This window comes from Lithobates pipiens, unplaced genomic scaffold, assembly GCF_037356315.1.
Source record: "Lithobates pipiens isolate NorthernLeopardFrog02 unplaced genomic scaffold, aLitPip1_a1.2 Scaffold_28, whole genome shotgun sequence".
Lineage (NCBI taxonomy): Eukaryota > Metazoa > Chordata > Amphibia > Anura > Ranidae > Lithobates > Lithobates pipiens.
Genome location: NW_027507789.1, coordinates 201,693,043 through 201,715,676, shown reverse-complemented (window position 1 = coordinate 201,715,676; position 22,634 = coordinate 201,693,043). Strand labels below are relative to the sequence as shown.

The 22,634-nt window shown below is 43.1% G+C and overlaps 1 protein-coding gene across 3 annotated transcripts in view; it reads right to left on the bottom strand.

The window, feature by feature from the left end:
- OSBPL2 (oxysterol binding protein like 2) overlaps window positions 1-22,634 on the bottom strand; it is a 195,144-nt gene that overhangs the window by 40,953 nt on the left and 131,557 nt on the right. For all 3 annotated transcript variants that reach the window (XM_077460282.1, XM_077460284.1, XM_077460285.1), the window contains exons 3-5: window positions 13,640-13,772; window positions 5,054-5,129; window positions 1,428-1,562 (exon numbers count right to left, since the gene is read on the bottom strand). In XM_077460282.1, the coding sequence (XP_077316408.1) occupies window positions 1,428-1,562; window positions 5,054-5,129; window positions 13,640-13,772 (344 nt within the window). The remainder of the gene's footprint in view (window positions 1-1,427; window positions 1,563-5,053; window positions 5,130-13,639; window positions 13,773-22,634) is intronic.

Below are 22,634 nucleotides of genomic sequence, written 5' to 3'. Positions count from 1 at the left end.
TATACTAAGTGAAAGGTAGGGTGATGTACTTAAAAGGACAAGTACACCTTTGCAAACATGTTACAGGTGTAGCACGCCCTTAACCCCCACCCCCTCTAGCTGTCAAAATGTAAAAAGAAAAAACGATTCACACAGCGCACTGAATGGAAAGCTACAAGGTCCAGAAGCCTTTGCGGCTGCCGGCTTGTAGTTTTCAATGAACTACCACAGCGCTGTGGTAGTTTGAGTCTTCCTGTCAGAATGTGTTGGCTTCCTCCTTCCACTGACAGATCTGCAGGAGACGTGCATGGCATCAGCAATTTGCTGATCGCGGGTGCAATGCTTTAAAGGCTCGCAAAACAAACAAATAACTGCACTTTTGCCCATTTTTTACACAATGCACATTTTTTACCTGCAACAAAAGTGCATTTATTATTTTTTGTCAAAAGGTGAACTTATCCTTTAGACCCCTTTCACATTGGGATGCTTTTTGGGTGTTTTAGTGCTTAAAATAGCACCTGTAAAGCACCTGAAAAGCGCCTCTCATGCCTCCCCCAGTGTGAAAGCCAAGTACTTTCACACTGGGGCTGTGCTCTTGCAGGATGGTAAAAAAAGTCCTGCAAGCAGCATCTTTGGGGCGGTTTGGGAGCTCTGCAAAGCGTTTTGGCAGCACCGCAACATGGGCACTTTTAACCCTTTATTCGGGCCGCTAGAGGATGAAAAGCGCTGCTATAACAGCGGTAAAGTGCCGCTAGATATAGTGGAGCTTTACCACTAACGCCGGCACTGCCCCAGTGTGAAAGTACCCTTACCTTTGCTTTAATGTAGCCCTAAAATGAGACAGCTCTTGACTCTCTAAGGCAGCCTTGCCCAACATGGAGTAGCCCTTTAAGTAACATTCCAGTCTCAGGAAACCCCTGCTAATAAATATATACCTACAGCTCTGGGTACATTAGTGTGATGGTTAGTGGGAAGAATCTCGCCCTTACAGATATCTTAAAATATCACTGGTGTCAGTGGGTGTTCTGCCAGAGAGGCAGAAAGTTCTCATTGATCAAGGAACCTCTGGAGGAACCCTAGAGTTCCTGCTATAAGGCCAGTCATAGAAGCAACTCCCACACTGGCATTAACTTGTCATGGCTGAATCGCTAAACCTCCATTTCTGTTCCAAGGACCAGTCATGCGTTTCATTTTGGAAATTCTTTTGTTGGTGAAGTCTGACATACAAATTGTGTCTGTTTTTCCATCACAGTTCCAAATTTGCAAACCACAAACTACTGTGCTGTTTAGGAGGTTTGATAGCAAACCTTTAAAGATCAGCGCTGCCTAATACTGTCGGTACCCCGCAGTGAAATGCTGGCACGCAGGCTTTAAGCATCACCTCTTTCAGCACAGAGCGAGGATGAAGCCTGCTGGAAAATATATGCGTGTACGTGTCAGGTACTGACCTGCATCCTGAGTAGCGGATCTGTACAGGAGCAGGCCTTGTTGATCAGGTATGTGTGCTCCATGTATTCTGTGATTCGCTGCAGGAAGCTCAGCGGCTCGTTAAAAACGATCGGCATGGTGATTTTCGACAGCTCCTGTAGGCCGGGAGAAGAAAGAAGAAAACAAGGTTAAAGCGGGCAACTCTCGGGACTGAGAAATCCATTCCTGCCGCAAGGGTAATGCGGGCAATTTAAACTGAAAAAATATTCATGAGAGCAAGCAACATTGACTTATCAACAATGTGATTTAAACTTATCATCTTGTATTTGCTGAATACTAATATCAACCATGGAGAGTGCTTAGGGGGTTGGGCCCATGGACATAGAGCTCACGGTGTCTTCTTTGGGACATACTGTGATGGGCACAAGTTGTACGCGGGATTGCTTCTACTCCCCATAGGTGTGTGCATGTATTTGCAATACGTGAAAGTTTTACTGCAACTGCTGACAGCTACCAAACTTGCTTATCTGCCCATGAAAATCAAGCCAAAGGGGGCAAGCAAATATTTCCTGGACTGTCGCAATATATATTGTAGCAGGAATGGAAGTACAGCTTGCAAAGATTTGCAGACTGTAGTAGTCCATTGTATAAATATTGTTTGGCAATCGTCAATTGATCATAATCAGGAAGTGGAATATTTCCTGGTTTTCAATGAGATGATTTTAACACTCTGCAGCTTTAAAAGGATAGGTTCACGTTTTTTAGCAAAAATAATAAATACAAACATTTTTGCAGAAAAAAACAGTGCATTTATTATGTTTTCCTGCAGAAGCCTGGAAAGCATTGCAACCCCTTATCAGTGGACCAGGGGTGCAATGTCAGGCTTCTGCAGACAAGCCCTGCAGCTTTCAGCTTATACCTCCATACAGGAGATCTGTTTGAAAGCTGCAGGGCTTGTGAATGAACTACAGGGGCGCTCATCATTGCCTTTGCAGTTCATTCATAACTACAAGCCATCCGCAGTAATAGCTGATGGTACTTGTAGTTCATTCATTCACAGGGAACTGTCTATAAATGATACAGCCGTGTAGGTGAAGTTTTTCAATTGTGACAGTGGGTACAGGGAGAAGATTCCCCACCCGCTGTCACACTGAGGGGGGTGGGTACAGGAGACTGAACACCCTAAATATGGGTGGAAACATGTAACATGGTCTAAAAGGTGAAGGCGTTTTTGCTTAAGAAAGTTTTTAGAACAATGTGGGTCTAGATTTTGTTGATCTTGCTTATTTTAATGTAATAAAAGAAAACATATCACCATGCCAGCTTAATGTGCCAATGTGTTACCACAATACTGCTGTTTGAGCATTTAAAAATGGCTTTGTACATTATGTATATCAATCAGTCTCGTCTCGGCATCGTGGGTCCAGGACTTTGTTTTGGAACAAGCAACAATCTCATTGTAGAAGGCGTATGAGGCGAGAAAGCTTTGCTGGGTATAATTACACAGCATTATTTAATGTACAACAGAGGGAACATAGCAGGGAATGGGCACAAGCAGCCAGGTGCCATCAATCTGTTTGTTACGTAACACACAGATTAAAATTCAATACTTAACAGGCTGCTTCTAAAGAGCTTTCAAACACACAAAATGTGCCACCTGTCTCCAAACACACATCTAGGTTATTCCAGGCTATTTCTACTGGCATTTCACATATTTTAATTTGTTTTCCTGCCTTCTGGGAAACCAGCCACTGCACATAATAACATTTTAAAGTGGAGTTCTGCTTAAAGAAAATAAAAAAAAATAAAAAAATAACTGCAGCTGCTGACTTTTAATAATCAGACACTTACCTGCCCCAGGGTCCAGCGGTGTTGGGGAACAAAGCCCTGCTTGTCTCCGCATCCCTCCTCTCTGTGGCACCGGCATTGTAACTGGGCACCCATTGCGCATGCGGCATGCCATGACTGGCTGGGAAATCATCTGTGACCTGTGACAAGTCCCAGATGATTGCAGAGAAAGAGGGGGGAGAGGTGCCATGGTGCGCTGGGAGGAAGTGGGAGCTGGTACCCTCTAAAAAGAGGGTACCAGCTCTCCCCCCCCCCAAAAAAATGACATGCCAAATGTGGCATGTCAGGAGGTCACCTTCCATTTTTGGGTGAAACTCCACTTTAAGGAACATCCCAATTTTTCTGGGAAACCAGGATATTATTCTCATTTTTATTTTTTTCCATACATTTTTTATTGGAAGTAAAAGAGAAAAAGCAGATGAAGAGTATAACAGAAACACATAATACAAATCAAATGACAATTGACAGGGTGTATTAACGTTGAGACTTGATCATCAACATGTCAATATGATGCTAAAGGGAGTGAATCCTGTATTAGTGGAGATTGAAACTTATTGGGTTTCATAGATTCTGATATGGCTTGTGGGCTTGTAAATCCGTGTTATTCTCATTTTTATACACCTGCACAGGATCCACAAGTATCTACCATGCCCAGCTGGAGATGTTTTAGCTTTGCTTGCTGAAAGCAATGTTGTGCCTATGCAGACAATCGGAACAAAATGGAAGACGAGTGGTGGGCAAAATTGTAGACTGTAAATGGCACAAATAATTTTCCAAATCTATCTTTAAAAGCGGCCCTGTGGTCAGCTTAAGGAGCAGCCATTTTCAAACCAGGGTTCTGTGGAACCCTAGAATTCCTCAGGTGGTTACTAAGGGTTGCTTGAGCTACGACTGATGGACCTCTTACTTGATGGTGTCTGCATAATTCCAGATCCACTACCACTTGGTAAAGCCAGCACCAAGTCATCTATGAGGATTTTTAGGTGTCTGAAAAAGTGGAATTCCCACCACCACTGTAAAGGTGGGAATATTCCTACCCACCAATGTAAGATACGGTCTTTCCTCTGACCCCAATTATTAAAATTAAAGCTAGGGTTCCACGAGACCTGAAATTTATTTTAATGGTTCCTCTGGGGCGAAGAGGTTGGGGAAGGCTGCTATGAACATTCAAGTATTTACATGTTCCTAGCAAGTAGTAAATGAGCTTTAAATCAAATCCCCACTGGCCTCCGTAGCCTAAGAGACCATGGGGCAACTCATCCTCAACTCTTTTGTCCAGAGCTTTTTTTTTTTTTGCAGCTTAAAAGCCCAGTCCAAGTTTAGCAAGGTTGGTATGTGTCAGTTAAAAGTTTAATCAGCCTAAATTTTACCTGTGGATTGTTGAGAGGGGTTATGCAAATGCCAACATGTTTTGAAGTCAGCCTGGAGGAATAGGCATTCCTTAAGGCTGCTCTAGGTAACACCCACATGTTTTTGATCCATGGTGGAAAGAACTGAAATTCAATGAATGAAAAGGACCAGCCAGGGACAGTCGGGCTTTGAAGGAAAAGGCTAGATAAGTATAGGAGGGGAACCTCGGCAGCTGTGCAAGACTGGAGGAAAAGCTGGAGCTTAGTTTTAATTTGATAATAACCCTAGGGCTAAATTTTCTGACTGAAAGCAGGTCTGGAAAATAGAACACACACAGCTGCGCATGCCTAGTTCTCTCCTGCAAGGGTAAATAACATTCTAACAGACTGAACTCATACTGTGGCCATGAAGGGGTTGAAGCGCATAGCAGAAGTATAGTCAGACTTACCAGTCCAATGCATTTTTTTAATATGCTCCACACACTGAAATTATTTCTAGAGATCATAGGGGCCGGCAGGGAAGTCCTAGAAGGCAACAAAGAAAATATTAGAAGTGCAGAAGCTTTTAAATAAAGCAAACAAGGACAGTAAGTGGTTGTTAGGTTTAGGCTGCCTAATTGGGTAGAGGGAGTGAAGGACGTAGCCTTAGCGTGGCGGTCAATTTTTAATTTTTAAGAACCACACTTAAACAGATACTAATGGATTCCAAAGTATTTCCAAGCCAGCAAGAAGAGAAAATTACATCATCATTGACTATGTTGGCACTGGACCGGAGCTTCCCAGGAGGCTTCCTTATAAAATTCTAAAGTCAAATCAACTGGCACCTCTTGATCCACTCTGGAAGCAGGCTGAGCACGGCAGTCATTTTTCTACCTTTAAATGACAAAATTCAAGTAGTTCATGGGGGATTCCAATGCATTTCTATGCCAGCTGGGAGATGAAATTAAACCAGCATTAACTAGGTTGGCACTGGAGTCTCCTAGGAGTTCTCTCTATAAAATCATCTGCCACCTCTTAATCTGCTCCGTAGCACTACTGATTCTATTAGAATACAAGTCCAGGAATCCTGAATAGCAACAAGGTTTTAGAAGCTATCACACATAAATGCGTTGATTTGATCAGAACCTATAATCCACGGCCACAGGTGGACCTAGGGATGTCAATTGGGTAGCTACCTGTGAGAGTCCAAAAATGTTCCTCGGACTCTACTCCTTTCCGAGAGCATTCCATGAAATAAAAGAAAGAATGAAAACCAAGTAGAAGAAAGGGAAAGGAAGGAGAAAAGGAGAAAGGGGAATGGCCAAGGAAGGAGAAAAGGAGAAAGGGGAATGGCCAAGGAAGGAGAAAAGGAGAAAGGGGAATGGCCAAGGAAGGAGAAAAGGAGAAAGGGGAATGGCCAAGGAAGGAGAAAGGGGAATGGCCAAGGAAGGAGAAAGGGGAATGGCCAAGGAAGGAGAAAGGGGAATGGCCAAGGAAGGAGAAAGGGGAATGGCCAAGGAAGGAGAAAGGGGAATGGCCAAGGAAGGAGAAAGGGGAATGGCCAAGGAAGGAGAAAGGGGAAAGGCCAAGGAAGGAGAAAAGAAGAAAGGGAAAAGGGGAAGAAAGGGGGAAGAAAGGGGGAAGAAAGGGAAAGAAAGGGGGAAGAAAGGGAAAGAAAGGGGAAGAAAGGGAAAGAAAGGGAAAGAAAGGGGGAAGAAAGGGAAAGAAAGGGAAAGAAAGGGAAAGAAAGGGAAAGAAAGGGGGAAGAAAGGGAAAGAAAGGGAAAGAAAGGGAAAGAAAGGGAAAGAAAGGGGAAGAAAGGGAAAGAAAGGGGAAGAAAGGGAAAGAAAGGGGAAGAAAGGGGAAGAAAGGGGAAGAAAGGGGAAGAAAGGGGAAGGAAGGAGAAGAGGGGAAGGAAGGAGAAGAGGGGAAGGAAGGAGAAGAGGGGAAGGAAGGAGAAGAGGGGAAGGAAGGAGAAGAGGGGGAAACAAGAAGGAAAAATCAGTCCCTAACTACCAAGCAAATTAAGTAGACATAGATTATCTACTCTGGTGCAACACTCCCTGCCCAGCTATTTAATACTCTGCTAATGCGTAGTCCTTCAAGCGGGAATGAACGTGTCTGCAAGGTGGCCATTGTGAGCAAAGTTGGTCCTTTCTGGCTAGGCAATGCTTGTTGGTTAAAATGTTATTTTGGCCCAGTACATGGATGGGAGCCTACAGGCCTGAAGAGTTAATGTCTAGTACCCATTTTAAAGCCAACATAGATTCTCTCTACTTAAGTTTCTTAATTTTAAATCTCAGTTTATCCAAAAGTGATATTTCAGTAATCCCTTATATCTAGTTACTCATATCTCTCAGAAATTCCAGCTCTCTGCACAACAGGTCCTGATCCTTTCACTGTCCACCATGGAGTCTCACACCTACTGCTACAGCAGGCGTAGGCAGAGCTGGGAACTTGAGAGCAGAAATCTCTTGAGTCTGTTAGAAATATTTAAAAGGGAGTCACTTTAAAAAAAAAAAAGAAAAAAAAAAGCCTCTAAACACAAGCCTGATATCAGCAAGCCCTCATCCAAATTCTCAGGACCTTGCTGTTTCTTAAATTACTAATCCTTACAATTCGTAGGGAGAAAAAGAGCCACGCCAAGAACACTCTTGCAAGATTTCCATAATCTTCACGATTATATGTATACAATACAGCGGCACACCTGCGGCAGAGTTGTATTGTGTTCGCTGTCACTGAACGCATAAAATTTCAAAATTTAGAAGTAGTAATGGGTATCACTTATATTCCAACTGCACACTGCAAATGTACCATCTATCTGCAGAGCCTGCACCCCCATGAAAGTTTTATAGATATATAGCAATAACTTTAAAAAATGGTGAATCTTTAAGAAAAAAAAAAAAGCAGAGAAAAAACACAATTTATCATACAATCTAAAACAAAAAAGACAAACTGTGCTAATGTCATGCAGCTGACCTCTGTAACGTTCCACCATAGCCTGCAAACTCTGTGACCCTCTTATGTACCTAATGCAGTATTACAAGCATGTTGCACAACTGGCAAAAAAAAAAAATATATATTTTTTTTAAAAGTCCACTCCTTCAATGGATTATAAAAAGCGGGGAGCATGAAGCTTGAACCTTCAAAAACAGGTCTGCTACCATATTTTCACCCCCGATAAGTTCCCTTCATGTTTTAGCTTTGTTTCTGCTATTCTTCATCCTTTAGGGCCAGTTCACACCAGATGCAGTTCCATGCGTTTTTTTTCTGCACAAAATGCATGCACAGTGTTTTCCATGTATTCCAATGGCTCTAGTTCACACCATGGAGTTAGGAGCCCGGTCAGTTTCTGCACCAGAAACTGACTGCATGATGTGAACTAGAGCCATTGGAATACATGGAAAATTCTTTATGCATTTTTAATGCAGAAAAAAAAAGCGCACGGAATTGCATCAGGTGTGAACTGGCCCCAAAACCATGACGATTTATATTTCTGCTTCTTCAAGTCCAAACGCAGGCAAATCCTGTTTTTGTGGCCACCCTCACACAAATACTTTTATTAATTCTGGATAGGCCTGGAAAGAGGACTACTTCTACCAAACTGTTGGGCAGAATTCACCTCACTTCCTGTCCATGTTACAGTACACAAGAATCGAGGGTGAGCGGTTGTCACCGGGGAAGAAAGACACGGACAACAATGATATCTGCAGAGTGGTCAGCAGGATAAATGAAGAGAGTGAAAATTCCCCCTGGAGACAAAGACAGCAAAAAATACCTGACAGTGATACTAAGTGACCCCAGCTCCACCCAAAGCTATGCCTTTAGATTTACTGCCACATCAGCACAACAGAAAGGTGAAGGTAAGGCCACTGACATGAAAAGGGGAAGAGTGAAGACCTTTACTCATATAGGGACAGAGACCAGCATCACCTTTTACCTACATTCTAAAAGGTGAAACTAAACGGACTGTTCAAAAAGAACTGTCAGATGGGAAAAGCATTCATCTTCCAAAATGTATTTAAAAAGGAATTTCAGGTTTGGATAGTTATATATAGTTACATTAGTCCAGCTTGAACTAATGGAACTATGCATATACCATACTTGTGGGATCCCCCTGGAAGTTGGAAATTACTATAGTAGGCAGCCCTAGTACAGTGATCTCCACTAGCTTCCAGGTTCCATTCTGAGGGGCTTCTCTGCTGCGTTGTGACCACAAGAGTTGGCCCACCCAGCACAAGCGCCATTCAGAGACTGCTTTGCAATTTCGCAATAAATGTAGAGCTGCACGATCCTGGCCAAAATGAGAATCATGATTTTTTTTGCTTAGGATAAAAAGATCAGGATTCTCTCACGATACTCACGATGTAAAATCTTTCACATTATACAAAACAAATTGGGCTAACTTTACTGGTTAGTTTATTTTTTTTAATTCATTAAGTATTTTTTTCCCAAAAAATTGCATTTGAAAGACCACTGCACAAACACAGTGCGACATAAAATATTGCAACAACCACCATTTTATTCTCTAGGGCAGTGATGCCGAACCTTGGTACCCCAGATGTTTTGGAACTACATTTTCCATGATGCTCAACCACACTGCAGAGTGCATGAGCATCATGGGAAATGTAGTTCCAAAATATCTGGGGTGCCAAGGTTCGCCATCACTGCTCTGGGGTCTCTATTTAAAAATATATATAATGTTTGGGGAGTCTAAGTAATTTTCTAGCAAAAAAATAATAATTTTAACTTGAATCCAACAGCAGAAAAAGGTTTAGCATTTAAAGCGGAGTTACAGAGCTGCTGACTTTTAGTAAACAGACACTCGCCTATTCCACGGTCCATTGATGCGGCTGAACGGATCGTCGCTCCTCTCCCCCTCCTCTGTGCCCACGCCTCCATTGCCACTCTGGGCACCCGGCCGTAACAGCTTTTGGCTTCATGGCGTGGCACGCACGGCGCATGCGTGAGACGCTCTGCGCTCCCGGAGTGGACAGGTGATTTCCTGGGACCTGTCACGTGTCCCCTAAGGTGAAAGGAGAAGTCGCCTTGGTGGTCCCTGAGCAGAAGGAGGAAGTGGGACAGGAAGTCACACTCCTAACGAAGCCCCCACTCTCCCCCCCCCCCCAAAAGAATTACACGCCAAATGTGGCATGTAAGGGGGCGAGGAGTGCTTAAAGCGGAAGTTCCACTTTTGGGTGGAACTCGACTTTAAGTGGTTAAACCTTTCTCATTTACAGTCTATTCCTTTGACAATGTGTTACAATGTTTATACTTAAGGCCCACTGCTAAAGAATGTTGCGATTCTTGGCAGACTGCCCGGTTTTTTACTTCCTTTCTTTTTACGGCTGTCGGCTTCAGCAGAGCAGAGAGAATTCTCTGCATAGAAAGAATTGGCAAACACTTTTGTCAAGATCGCAAAAGGGGAAAAAAAAAGTTGCGTTAACGATTCTTGATGATTAATCGTGCAACTCTAAATAAATGCAAAAGCATTCTCTCAATAGATGAGGTGGATAGTGCGATTTCCCCAGCCTGCCTCTCCGCCTCGTCCATACAGGGAAATATTTGCATTCTTCAAGAAAATGCAAAGTAATTCCCGAATGGTGCTTGTGTTGAGCGGGTGACCTCTTGTGTTTACAATGCCGCAGAGAAGCCCCTCAGAGCTGAGCTTGGAAGCTGGTGGAGGTCAGTCTAGTGGTGCTGCCTACTATAGTGATTTCCAGCTTCCAGGGGGTTCCCACAAGTATGGTATATGCATAGTTACATTGGTTCAAGCTGGACTAATGTAACTATATAAAAACATCCAAACCTGGAATTTCTCTTTAAATACATTTTGGAAGATGAAGCGTTCCCCTCTGACAGTTCTTTTTGAATGGTCCGTTTAGTTTCACCTTTAGCATATAGGTAAAAGGTGATACTGGTCTCTGTCCATATTTGACTGAAGGTCTTCAGTATGCCCTTTTTCACGTGAGCGACCTTACCTTCACCTTTCTGCAATGTAACCATGTAAAAATATCCATACCTGGAATTCTTCTTTAATAAGTCCTAACTCTGAAGGGCAGTAACCAACAACAATTAATCAGATTTCACTCTTTTGGAGTCCAACCAGATGATAAATTCTGATTGTCTACTACAGATAAGTACACTTCTGAAAAAGTACTCTTTACTGAAGAACAGTTGGCTAATGCTAGCCATTGAAGGATTGAATCTCAAATTCGGCCAAGATTCTAACCATGTATAGGCAGATTGAATATACCCAAGTTGATTAATCAATCAACTTGGGTACTACCAGCCTGTTGGATATTACATGTGAAAAATCACTGTGTTCTCCCACCAGAAGAACACAATGGCTCCGCAGGAGGGATTCTCCCATCAGCACAGTCAACCGAAATAAAATCGCTTCATCTATGGCCGGCCTAAGCTGTTGAAGTACAATGTGATGGCCTAGGCAGCCAGTTTTAGTATTCATAATGATAAGCTTGGGCAATAAATACCTGAACTCCTTAGTCATATCAGCCTAGCTGTAAAACATAGGAACTTAGTCCAAAATCAAGGTATTTACCAGATGAAATCTCTACAACCCCTGAACTCTAAATGCCAATGTGGCACCAAGTGACATCACCAGTCATTTCCAATTTAAAGAGGAGCTCCGGCCTAATTAAAAAAATGCTGGAAGGGTTTTAGTGGATTAACAGACCTTTGAATATGACCTCTCAACAAATCCTGAGTCCTGTGTTAGTAGGTACCCCCCAGGTGTTTGAATTCACCAAAAAAAGAATTAATTGATTTGAGTTATTTGTCATACCTCTTGGTATTTGCTCTTCAGTTTTAGTAGTAGCTTATCAGCTTTAAAAGCAAGTACATCTATGGGTGCAGAGCTCTGTACAGCCGTCAATAGCTGTTGGTTTATCTGTTTGCATTATCACGGAGCTGCATACAGGCAGCCTATATAAAATGAATGGATACTCATCGGCTGTACAGATTCACTGCACAGCCAAGTTTGCCAGGTACGCATGGGTGGGTGGGTGCACTGCCGCGGACACAGGAGCTTGGCCATGCACCCTTTCCTGCATACCTGTCAAACTGGGCTGTCCATACAGCAAATGTGTATGTATTCACTGAATTCATCTGTCTGCATGCAGCTCAGGCGCTAGTACAACAAAAATAAAATGGCTCTTCACACTGTATGAGCTCTGTGCCTGTGTGGATGAGCCCTTAAATGATCAATTATTCACAATTCCAATACTTCAGTGTTTATTATTATATGCTGGAGAGTTAAATCCCCTCCTTTTAGAATTCTCTTGGAGACTCCTCTGGGAAGATCTCTGCACAGAGTTCCTGGGTTTGCACATCCGCTCCGGGGCTGCCACTTTCCCAGTCGGATGTTATATTTATTTTATATTATGAAGAATGTAACAGGAGGAGCCGATACAAGGATAAGCAGGGACACCCAAAAAGCCCACATGAACAGAAACAGGATTTATGATCTAACTGCTGGATTATCCAAGACGTAGAATTAGTCAGGGGAAAGCTCAACCCACCTCCCTCTATGGCTGGACAAATCTAAGTTGCCAGATCATGATGGTGACAAAAAAAGTCCTGATGCCCAGATATTTGAGCATTTTATGTCCATTTTCATTGACTGCAATTCTACAAGCTGCCATAAGATGATGTTGTCTAATAGAAATGGGATTTTCTGTCAGAAGTGATTCTTTCTTACCATTTTTTTTGTGTTACACACTGCAAGCCTATTTACGTTCAACCCAATGAGTTAACCGAAAGAATAAAAAAATACCTGACAGGTCGCAGTACCAACACAAGCAATGTTGGTGCAGTGATCTCCTCTGCTGTGCTGTTGTATTCCGACAGAGGGACTCAAGGAACTCCTCTCCTCCCCCCGCCAGAATACAGTGATAATTGGATGCTGGTTGTCCAACATGTCCCTCCAACAAAAGCCGGTCGTTCGGGCAGCTCCCAACATACAGATAGCTGTACACACTAAATGAAAATCAATAGCCAGCTGATTTCCAGATAGTGTGTACCCAGCTTGAGAGTGTGAGAGTGCGAGCGCATGCGGGCCAGTATACAGAGTGCGAGCGCATGCGGGCCAGTATACAGAGTGCGAGCGCATGCGGGCCAGTATACAGAGTGCGAGCGCATGCGGGCCAGTATACAGAGTGCGAGCGCATGCGGGCCAGTATACAGAGTGCGAGCGCATGCGGGCCAGTATACAGAGTGCGAGCGCATGCGGGCCAGTATACAGAGTGCGAGCGCATGCGGGCCAGTATACAGAGTGCGAACGCATGCGGGCCAGTATACAGAGTGCGAGGGCATACGGGTCAGTATACAGAGTGCGAGCGCATACGGGTCAGTATACAGAGTGCGAGCGCATACGGGTCAGTATACAGAGTGCGAGCGCATACAGTTCAGTATACAGAGTGCGAGCGCATACGGTTCAGTACTGTGAGAGTGAGAATGCATATGGATCAGTATACAGAGTGCGAGCGCATATGGGTCAGTACTGTGAGAGCGCATATGGGTCAGTACTGTGAGAGTGACAGAACATATGGGACAGTACTAAGTGTGTGTGAGAGTATCTATGTGGGATTATTAAAAAAAAATGTAATAAATAAGCGGGCAATCAAAATCATACACAACTGAAAAATTGAGGGAGCCAAAAGGTAAATTGGCAGTCAAACAGTGAATGCATGCAATCAGGTGCAGCTGCTGTTCGGGTATTTTGTCCACTGGCAGGGCTGGTTGTAGAAATAGAATAGCAGCAAAAGGAGATTCGTCCATCGGTGCTGTACAGCGTGGATAGAGGAATCTAAGATTTTCATTTCTGTTCAGCCTGCAAGAACTCCATGTTTATGGCCAGCTTCACAAACAGGGTAAAGTTATACTTTATGCAAGGTACCATTGTCTAGCAGTTTAGTTTTAGTGAAGAGTAAATCCAGTATCCTCTAGGAAAACTCTAGACAGTAAAAGGCATTCCATGTTCTACCACCAATGGCTGTGACATCACAAACAAAACATCTCATGACATAATAAGTCACCTGTGCTTCTTCACTCCATTCTCCTGGAGGCTTCCCTCCCCATCGGGTGTCATGCTCTGGTTGGCGAGGGTCATGTCTGCGAGCCGCTGGTTGGTGTCGGCAAATTCTGCAGAGGAATTGTCAGAGTCTGTGCCTGTTGGAGAGAGAATGGAAAGTGTGACATTCGGGTGTCACTGAACTCTGATCTCCTCGGAGGAAGCAGAAGGACAGCCTATTATTGGTGTTATTTATTTTTTTGCTTCACAAGCTTGGGGGATATTGTGCAAGAAGCAGTGACATAACGCTCTGGCACACTTCAGCCTTTACACATTGTGAGATTATTTCTTAAAATACAACAAAACACATTCCTTCCACGTCTGATGGATGCTGATAACACTCTGTAATGTCATCTCAATAGGCAATTAAAACATGCAAGTTAAAAGCTGATAAAAACATCATATTGTCAAATGGAAATGCAATATGTTCAGAGCGCCGGATACTTTAAGTATTAAAAGAACATATATGATTGTCACTCATGTCATTCTGTCATTTAACTTTAATAAATACATTTTGCATTTGTATCTGCAGCCAAGCAAGTCCCTTAATGCCAAATAAAATATTTTTTATCAGACCATGGTAACAGTATTAAAGCGAAATATAGTACATTAATACATAGAGGGAAACTGCTTTAACAAAGTATTTGTTATTCTGTTAAGACAGTCTTGTGATTCTCACAACCACTTAGGCCTCATATACGCTGCTGCTGGTAATCGGACGTTTAGAAGCAGTTGGGCATTTATTTCAACTGCTCCTGAACTCTCCTGTATGTTATCTGTCCATGTACACAGGGTCATTTATAGTTGTCTCTAGGCAGCTGAGTTTAGAGGCCTTTTTTGGAAAGCAAAAAAAAAAAAAAAAAAGAGGTTTAGAGGCATATCAAGTGGCAAACGCTTCTAAACGCCGCTAAATGCGGTAACTCGCATTTAGCCATTTTTCGTTTTTCATTTTTGCCAATTTTGAAAAAAAGAAATACATTTTTTTTCAAGCGCTTCTAAATGCAAACGCAGCTAAATGTGGCATGTAAATGCGGCAAATCGGACATTTTAAAAGTCGGTTACTATCTGTCACGTTAAATCATTCAGGAGAGGTTGTAAAAACGTCCCGTGTACATGAAGCCTTACCGAATAGGAGAGAACGTGTTTTTTTCCTAGCTCCAGACAAGCAACTAAATACACCGGTGTAATGCATATATAGGAATTGCTTCACACTTGTGCAACTTATCATGCAATTTTGGACATCAAAGTTGCATGACAAGTCGTTCTCCACGTTTTTCAAAGATACCCATTCATACATGTGTGACCTAAATTTGCAGCAACTTCAGAGTAGTTCATGCACTACTTTGGTCCAACTTTCATGCAACTTGAGGGCCATAGACTTCAATGTTAACCCCCCAGAAGTTGTATGAAAGTCATACCTGAATGTTATACAATGCATCTTGTGTGCAACAGTTGTCCATTATCACTGGTCAAATCCAAAGTTGTATCCAAATTGCACCCATCCAAAGATGCACTCCAAAGTAGGCGTAACTTTGGAGTCATACAAGCAGGGGTGGTCCTTTCTAGGCCACCCCTATATGCAACGGATGGATTCATGCATAGCATAGCATGAATCTATCCATGGCCACCGTGGCCACCTCCTATTCATTCATCCGGCCTCTTACAGGGTGCATGAATTACAGCGGCCAGGGGTTTTGTTTCGTTTTTAAAACCTGATTAGAGCCAGAGGTTCTAATAGGCTTCAAAATAGGGTGAGCTCAGGGGGCAGAGAGTTCGACTGGAGCCCACCCAGGTGTGTTACAACAGTGAATGAATATTCGCTGTTGAAACACTGATCCTCAATCCAGCTATTTAGAAGTGGGTGTGAGACCCGTTTTCCGATTGACCGAAAAGAGAAGACTCCCGATTGGCCGCCGAGGAGGAGAGAGGAAACGGAAGCAGCCATCGCCGTGATGACCCGTGGAGAGCAGAACAGGAGGCAGCTGAGCAGGGGAAGCCACCAGTGATTGGGTAAATGCATACCGTTTGCTGCCCCCCCCCCACTGGCTGCCACTGCATACAAGTGTGAATGAAGTCTTATGCAGCAAAGGATCTGCTACGCTGTACAGCCAGGTGGTTCAGGCAACCCAGATAAACAGCACAACCAGATCAATGACCTATGCTGCAACAATAGCAGTACAGCTTGGTAGAAAAGATGCTTCCAGCCAGCTGATTGGAAAATAAGGGAGCAGCAGTGTACGGGTGAGGTTAACCCTCTGTTATTCCAGCTTTCTCCTCCTGTCAGCAAGTTCCTTATCACAACATGTGCACTGCAGCAGAACCTCAATGGCTTCTACTTCTGGCCCGCCCTTATCACTTATGTATCAGGAATCACAGGATGCAAATATATAGACATTTTAGGTACAGATATTTACTGGGTTTATAAACTACACTTAAAAATTTTCTAAAGAATATATGCTTTTAAAGAGGTATTTCGCCTTTCCCACCCACCTTCTATCCTTCCACCCCCTTCTCTCTCAATTGGAAAGGCTTTTTTTTACTTTATTTTTTTTATTACTTTTTTGGGGAATACATTCCACACTTTCTGGCTTCTCGTCTAGGTAGGAATGACAATGTTTAGCTGCTCACTGCCTCCTGAGGTACTTAGGTCACACATCTCAGGAGGCCCTGAGACAGCTAGGTCCCAGTGACATCAGAGAAGAAGATGACGGCACTGGACCAAGCAAGCAGCAGCAAAGTGGTAAGGATGGGGGAGATGTCATCTACTTGCCCTAGCCTGCTGGGTTGACAAATCAGCAACACCAGCACATGAAGCCATCCATATGCTCATCTCTCCAGCGCCAGTCAGCAGCATTGGTATCCCTGTCTGCTCTCCTCTCCCTGCCTAGACAACCTGTAGTCTTCAGAGTCGTTTCCTGGTCCTTCCCTTATCCTCTCCCACTGTCACCATCCTCTGGTTGAATTTTACTGACTAGACCTCTGTGAATTTGAATGCAACACCCCTGCAATAAAGTGTAATTTGACTGACAGTTCCAAATCTGCTAGGGCTGCTGACAACACAACCAGGATGATGGTGGCCAGCAGCAGTCTCAGGACTTTTGGTTTGTCTACACCAGGGGTCTCCAAACTTTCTAAACAAAGGGCCAGTTTACTGTCTTTTGGGCTTTAGGGGGGATGGAATTGGGGCTAGTGGGATTATAAAATGAGTGGGGGAAATGGTGCCCTTATTGTTGGTGGCAATGGGAGAAATGGTGCCCCGTTGTTGGTGACCGTGGGAGAAATGGAGCCCCATTATTGGTCAGTGGAAGAAAAGGTACTCCATTGTTGGCCAGTGGAAGAAATGGTGCTCCATTGTTGGCCAGTGGAAGAAATGGTGCTCCATTGTTGGCCAGTGGAAGAAATGGTGCTCCATTGTTGGCCAGTGGAAGAAATGGTGCTCCATTGTTGGCCAGTGGAAGAAATGGTGCTCCATTGTTGGCCAGTGGAAGAAATGGTGCTCCATTGTTGGCCAGTGGAAGAAATGGTGCTCCATTGTTGGCCAGTGGAAGAAATGGTGCTCCATTGTTGGCCAGTGGAAGAAATGGTGCTCCATTGTTGGCCCGTGGAAGAAATGGTGCTCCATTGTTGTTCCGTGGAAGAAATGGTGCTCCATTGTTGGCCCGTGGAAGAAATGGTGCTCCATTGTTGGCCTGTGGAAGAAATGGTGCTCCATTGTTGGTGTTGGGTAAAGGAATAGTGCCCCAAGATAAGATAAAGGCCAGATAAAGACAGGCAAAGGGCCATACAGCCAGCCCCGGTGTAACAGTTTGAAGACCACTTGTCTACACCAGGAAGGCTTTTACAAGTAAATAACATGCATAAAATATGTTGCATGCACATGTATAATTGGGGTTTAAATAAATGGCCTAGCAATAGAGTCTTTTTAAAGTCAATGTGTTGTTTTGACCTGCACAGCTAAAGTTCATTTATGTATCTGTGGGACATAGAAATAACCACAGCTCACTCACAGTTGTATGACACAGCCTGATCCCATATAACCTTCTGGAATGCTTGGTTCCTTCACCGTGACATGAATACTAGGGGTTACTGTCAGGCATTCTGAACTGTATGTTCAATTATGTATGTGAAGAGTCAACTGGCAATCCCACAATAACAGTTTTAGTGCCAATTAAGGTTTTAAACTGTTATGATAAGATATACAAGGGCAAAATATGGACTTTACAATTGCAGACAATGTACAAGATGTGCAGAGAATGTATAATGACCAGGGATAACACTATAGTCTGGCTGATAGAGCGATAATAATACAGTCTCAAGCAGGCACTGGAACCATCCAATTGCCCCCAGGCTACACTATCTTCAATAGTCTTCACAAACTTGCAGGCTTCAGTAGAATCTGCTGCTGTCATCTCAAAAGGCACAGGGAGTGAATTAGTGATCAGTAGAGGATTGCAAACCCACTGAGGGCATTGTTCTGCAATATGTCACGTCTATGAGGAGCTGTGATATTTCAGGTTTACAAAACTCAGGATGGTGAGGCTTGAGGTATTTGGACAGGTTAGAAATTGTCCAAGATTGCTTTCCTACCAGATAAGTTGTCTGCTGCATCTCCCCTCTTCTGGCACAACTCTGGTGTTTGCGAGTAGTGTGCAAAAAAAAAAAAAAAAAAAAAAAAAAAAAACAGTTTTGCATTGAGATAATATTCTATGTCATTACAGCAAACTGTTACCTGTATGAATTGTGAACAAGATCTATTACTAGTAACTAATGCCCACCAGACACTAATCGAAATTCAGCTGATTCTGCACGTCCATAATTTAATTGACTTCTTTGGAAGGAACATGTTGGAAAACTTTTTTGCAGCAGCTGATCTTTGTATTCTGACAGCAGTGGGTTGCGCTGTAAGAGCCTATCCATCTCAACTGAGCACTGTGCCCATCTGCAGCAGCTTTTCTCTTCTCACAGGAGACTCGGCAGCATTGGGGGCCATTGGCTCCTGCTGCTGTCAGTCAAATCCTGTGAGGAGGGAGCGGGAGGGGTGATGCCGAGCCAGGCTGTGTATGCCTATAGACACACGCAGCCAGGCTCAGGATCAAGCTTGTAGGAGTGCCCCCATACCGGGTGGCTTGCTATGGGAGCACTCAGAGAACAGGAAAAACCAAGAGCTCCGGCGGGGGACCCCAGAAAAGGAGGTTTGTGGTCGCTCTGTAAAAACCATTGGATAGAGCAGGTAATTAAAAGCCTTTGCAATAATTTTAACCACTTCCTGCCCAGCCTGCTGTCAAACAACATCTGGGCTGCATAATTTGTCGTTTTGGGTGGACATCATATGACGTCCTACTGGAACGGGCTGTGCTGCAGCTCGATCTGTCACAGCCTATGTCATGGCATATGCGCACCGGACACACCTGATAACAGATGTATACCGTTGCCAGGTACCATGTGATCACTGTGACTAGTCGCAGCAGATTACATGACATTGGAACACAGTGGATGGCTTCTTTTCATGCCATTCATTGTGTACAATTGTATTGCTACCTGTGATTGGTCACAGTGATCACATGGTACAGACAGGGCCAAACACAGCCCATCTGTACAACAATACACATGGAATTAAAGAGGAAGTAAACCCTGATGAGTTAACTTCTTCTTTGTCTCCCTGCAAAGGTAAAGCATAATGGGCTACTATGCATCGCATAGTAGTTCATTATGTGTCACTTACCTGACACAGGAGCCAGCGATGTCACCGCTGTCCCCTGTAGTCCGGAGCATCCCTCTTCTTCTGGGTATCGCTGCTCTGGCCATTCACAGCGCTGGAGCAGCGATGATGTCACTCCCGCGCATGCCGGGCATATCGCCGTCAACAGTGGCATGCTAACGGCGATAGTGCGCCTGCGCGCCGCTGTCTACGACGCATGTGCCGTAGACAGCTGTCACTGTCTTTTAGTAAATATCTCCTAAACCGTGTAGGTTTAGGAGATATATCTTGGCCCTACAGGTAAGCCTTAATCTAGGCTTACCTGTAGGTCAAAATGGTTTGTAAGGGGTTACAACCACTTTAATCAGTTTGCGTCAGTAAAAAAAAAATGGTTGCCTATACCAGTATTACTATGCTACTATGGCAACAGTGTAATGTTAAAAAAAAAAAAAAAAAAACAATAAATCAGAAAAAAAAGAAAATTAAAAAAATTCATGAAGAAAAATGTATTTGCTAAACAGAAACAAAGATCAAACGTGTTATTTTTTTTCAAATTGTTTGGGATTTTTTCATTTATGTAGCAAAAAATAAAAATCCATTTGTGATTAAAAAAAAACACCAAAAGAAAGCTCTATTTGTGTGAAAAAATGTATAGAAATTTCATATGGTACAGTGTTGCATGACCGCACAATTTTCATGCAAAGTGCAACAGAGGTGAAAGTTGAAAACTGGCCTGGGCAGGATGGGGATGAAAGTGGCCCGGTATTGAAGTGGTTAATTCAGGTACATAGAGGTTTACCATTAGGGTCAGGACATCATTTTGTTTAAAAGGAAAATGGACCACACTTGCAGTTTGATTTTTATTCAAATGTTGTAGAAAAATCAATCAAAACAAAGTCAACTAATTTAAAATTAGAAATCCCTTAAAATTCCGTCCAGACCTGCTATTGAAATGCAATTCCAAGTGTGATTACAATATGTATGATATTTCCAAAATGAAAACCATAACATTTTGCTCCTTCCAGAATTTTTTTTTTCATCCCTACGGTTGAAAACATTGATTTGTCCCAACCAATCATTAGAAAATCAAACAAAAGTTTTGAAAATGAAAAAATTTTGGAACAAGATTTTACTGTTGATGATTTAGGAATCTTCTATGGAAGGAGATCTTTTATCAACCCCTGTATCCAAGTGGCATGGAGTTTTGGAAAAATGTCATCATCCATGTGTTTACTGTACAAATGATGATTCACTCATAATATTGCACAACATAACCTTTGCCAAAAACATGGCTTGACCTTTAAACAGCCATTTCATCTGAAATCAATGTTCTAGTAACTTTCTGCATCTCCTGTAAACACCGGTAAAGACAAGCACCTCCCATTACTATCAGGAAGGGTTCTTGAGTGTCTTGTTGGGATTTTGTTTAATGTTAATAAGCGGATTACCTCCTGTAGTATGAAAATCAGAGGTTACGATGGTGGCAGGGTGGGCAGGACCCTAGCATGAAGATCTCAGCAAATCCAAACTCCCTTCAGCTATCCTCAGGCATGTGAAAACAGCCATCTGACCTTGTCATTTTTGTCTAGGCAGAACAATGATCTCATAGTGCCTTAAAAAGTATTCATACCCCTTGAAATTTTCCACATTTTTTTACAGCCAAAAACGTAAAATGTATTTTATGGGGATTTTATGTGATAGACCAACACAAAGTGGCACATAACTGTGAAGTGGAAGGAAAATTATACATGGTTTTCACAATTTTTTTTTTTACAAATAAATATATGAAAAGTGTGGTGTGCATTGGTATTCAGCCCCCTTTACTCTGAAACCCCAAACTAAAATCTAGTGGAATCATTTGCCATCAGAAGTCACCTAATTAGTAAATAGAGTCCACCTGTGTGTAATTTAATCTCAGTATAAATACAGTTTGTTAGAGAAGCTTAGTGAACAGCATCATGTAGGCCAAGGAACACACCAGACAGGTCAGGGATAAAGTTGTGGAGAAGTTTAAAGCTGGGTTAGGTTATAAAAAACAAAATCCCACGTTTTGAACATCTCAAGGAGCAATGTTCAATCCATCATCCCAAAATGGAAAACTGCAAACCTACCAAGACATGGCTGTCCACCTAAACTGACAGGCCGGGCAAGGAGAGCATTCATCAGAGAAGCAGCCAAGAGGCCCATGGTAAATTTGGAGGCGCTGCAGAGATCCACAGCTCACAACTCCACAAATCTGGCCTTTATGAAAGAGTGGTAAGAAGAAAGCCATTGTTGAAAGAAAGCCATTGTTGAAAGAAAGCCATAAGAAGTCCCATTTGCAGTTTGCAAGAAGCCATGTGGGGGACACAGCAAACATGTGGAAGAAGGTGCTCTGGTCAGATGAGACCAAAATGTTACTTTTTGGCCTTAAAGCAAAACGCTATGTGTGGCAGAAAACTGCATATCACCCATACCAGCATTATGTTGTGGGGATGCTTTTCTTCAGCAGGGACAGGGAAGCTGGTCAGAGTTGATGGGAAGATGGATGGAGCCAAATACAGGGCAATCTTAGAAGAAAACCTGCTAGAATCTGCAAAAGACTTGAGACTGGGGCGGAGGTGCACCTTCCAGCAGGACAACGACCCTAAACATACAGCCAGAGCTACAATGGAATGGTTTAGATCAAAGCATATTCATGTGTTAGAATGGCCCAGTCAAAGGCCAGACCTAAATCCAATTGAGAATCTGGGGAAAGACTTGACAATTGCTGTTCACAAGCGCTCTTCATCCAATCGGACAGAGCTTGAGCCATTTTGCAAAGAATGGGCAAATATTTTGCTCTCTAGATGTGCAAAGCTGGTAGAGACATCCCCAAAAAAACTTGCAGCTGTAATTGCAGCGAAAGGTAGTTCTACAAAGTTTTGCTTTGGGGAGGGGGGGGGGGGCGCTATACAAATTATTATAATACAATTATGTGCCACTTTGTGTTGGTCTATCACATACAATCCCAATAAAATACATTTACGTTTTTGGTTGTAACATGAGAAAATGTGGAAAATTTCAAGAGGTATGAATACTTTTTCATGCCACTGTATCTAGAGGACTTGGATCACATGGTGCACAATTACTATGCAATCTGGTTGCAGTGTGTTTCCTGCAGCGGCGCTTTTCTGGCACTTCGGGGGGGCTGCCCATTGATTTCAATGGGCAGGGGCGCTTTAGGAGCGGTGTGCAAAGCGCCTACGTGTGAAAGGGGTCTTAGTGTGAACAGCACTGTGTA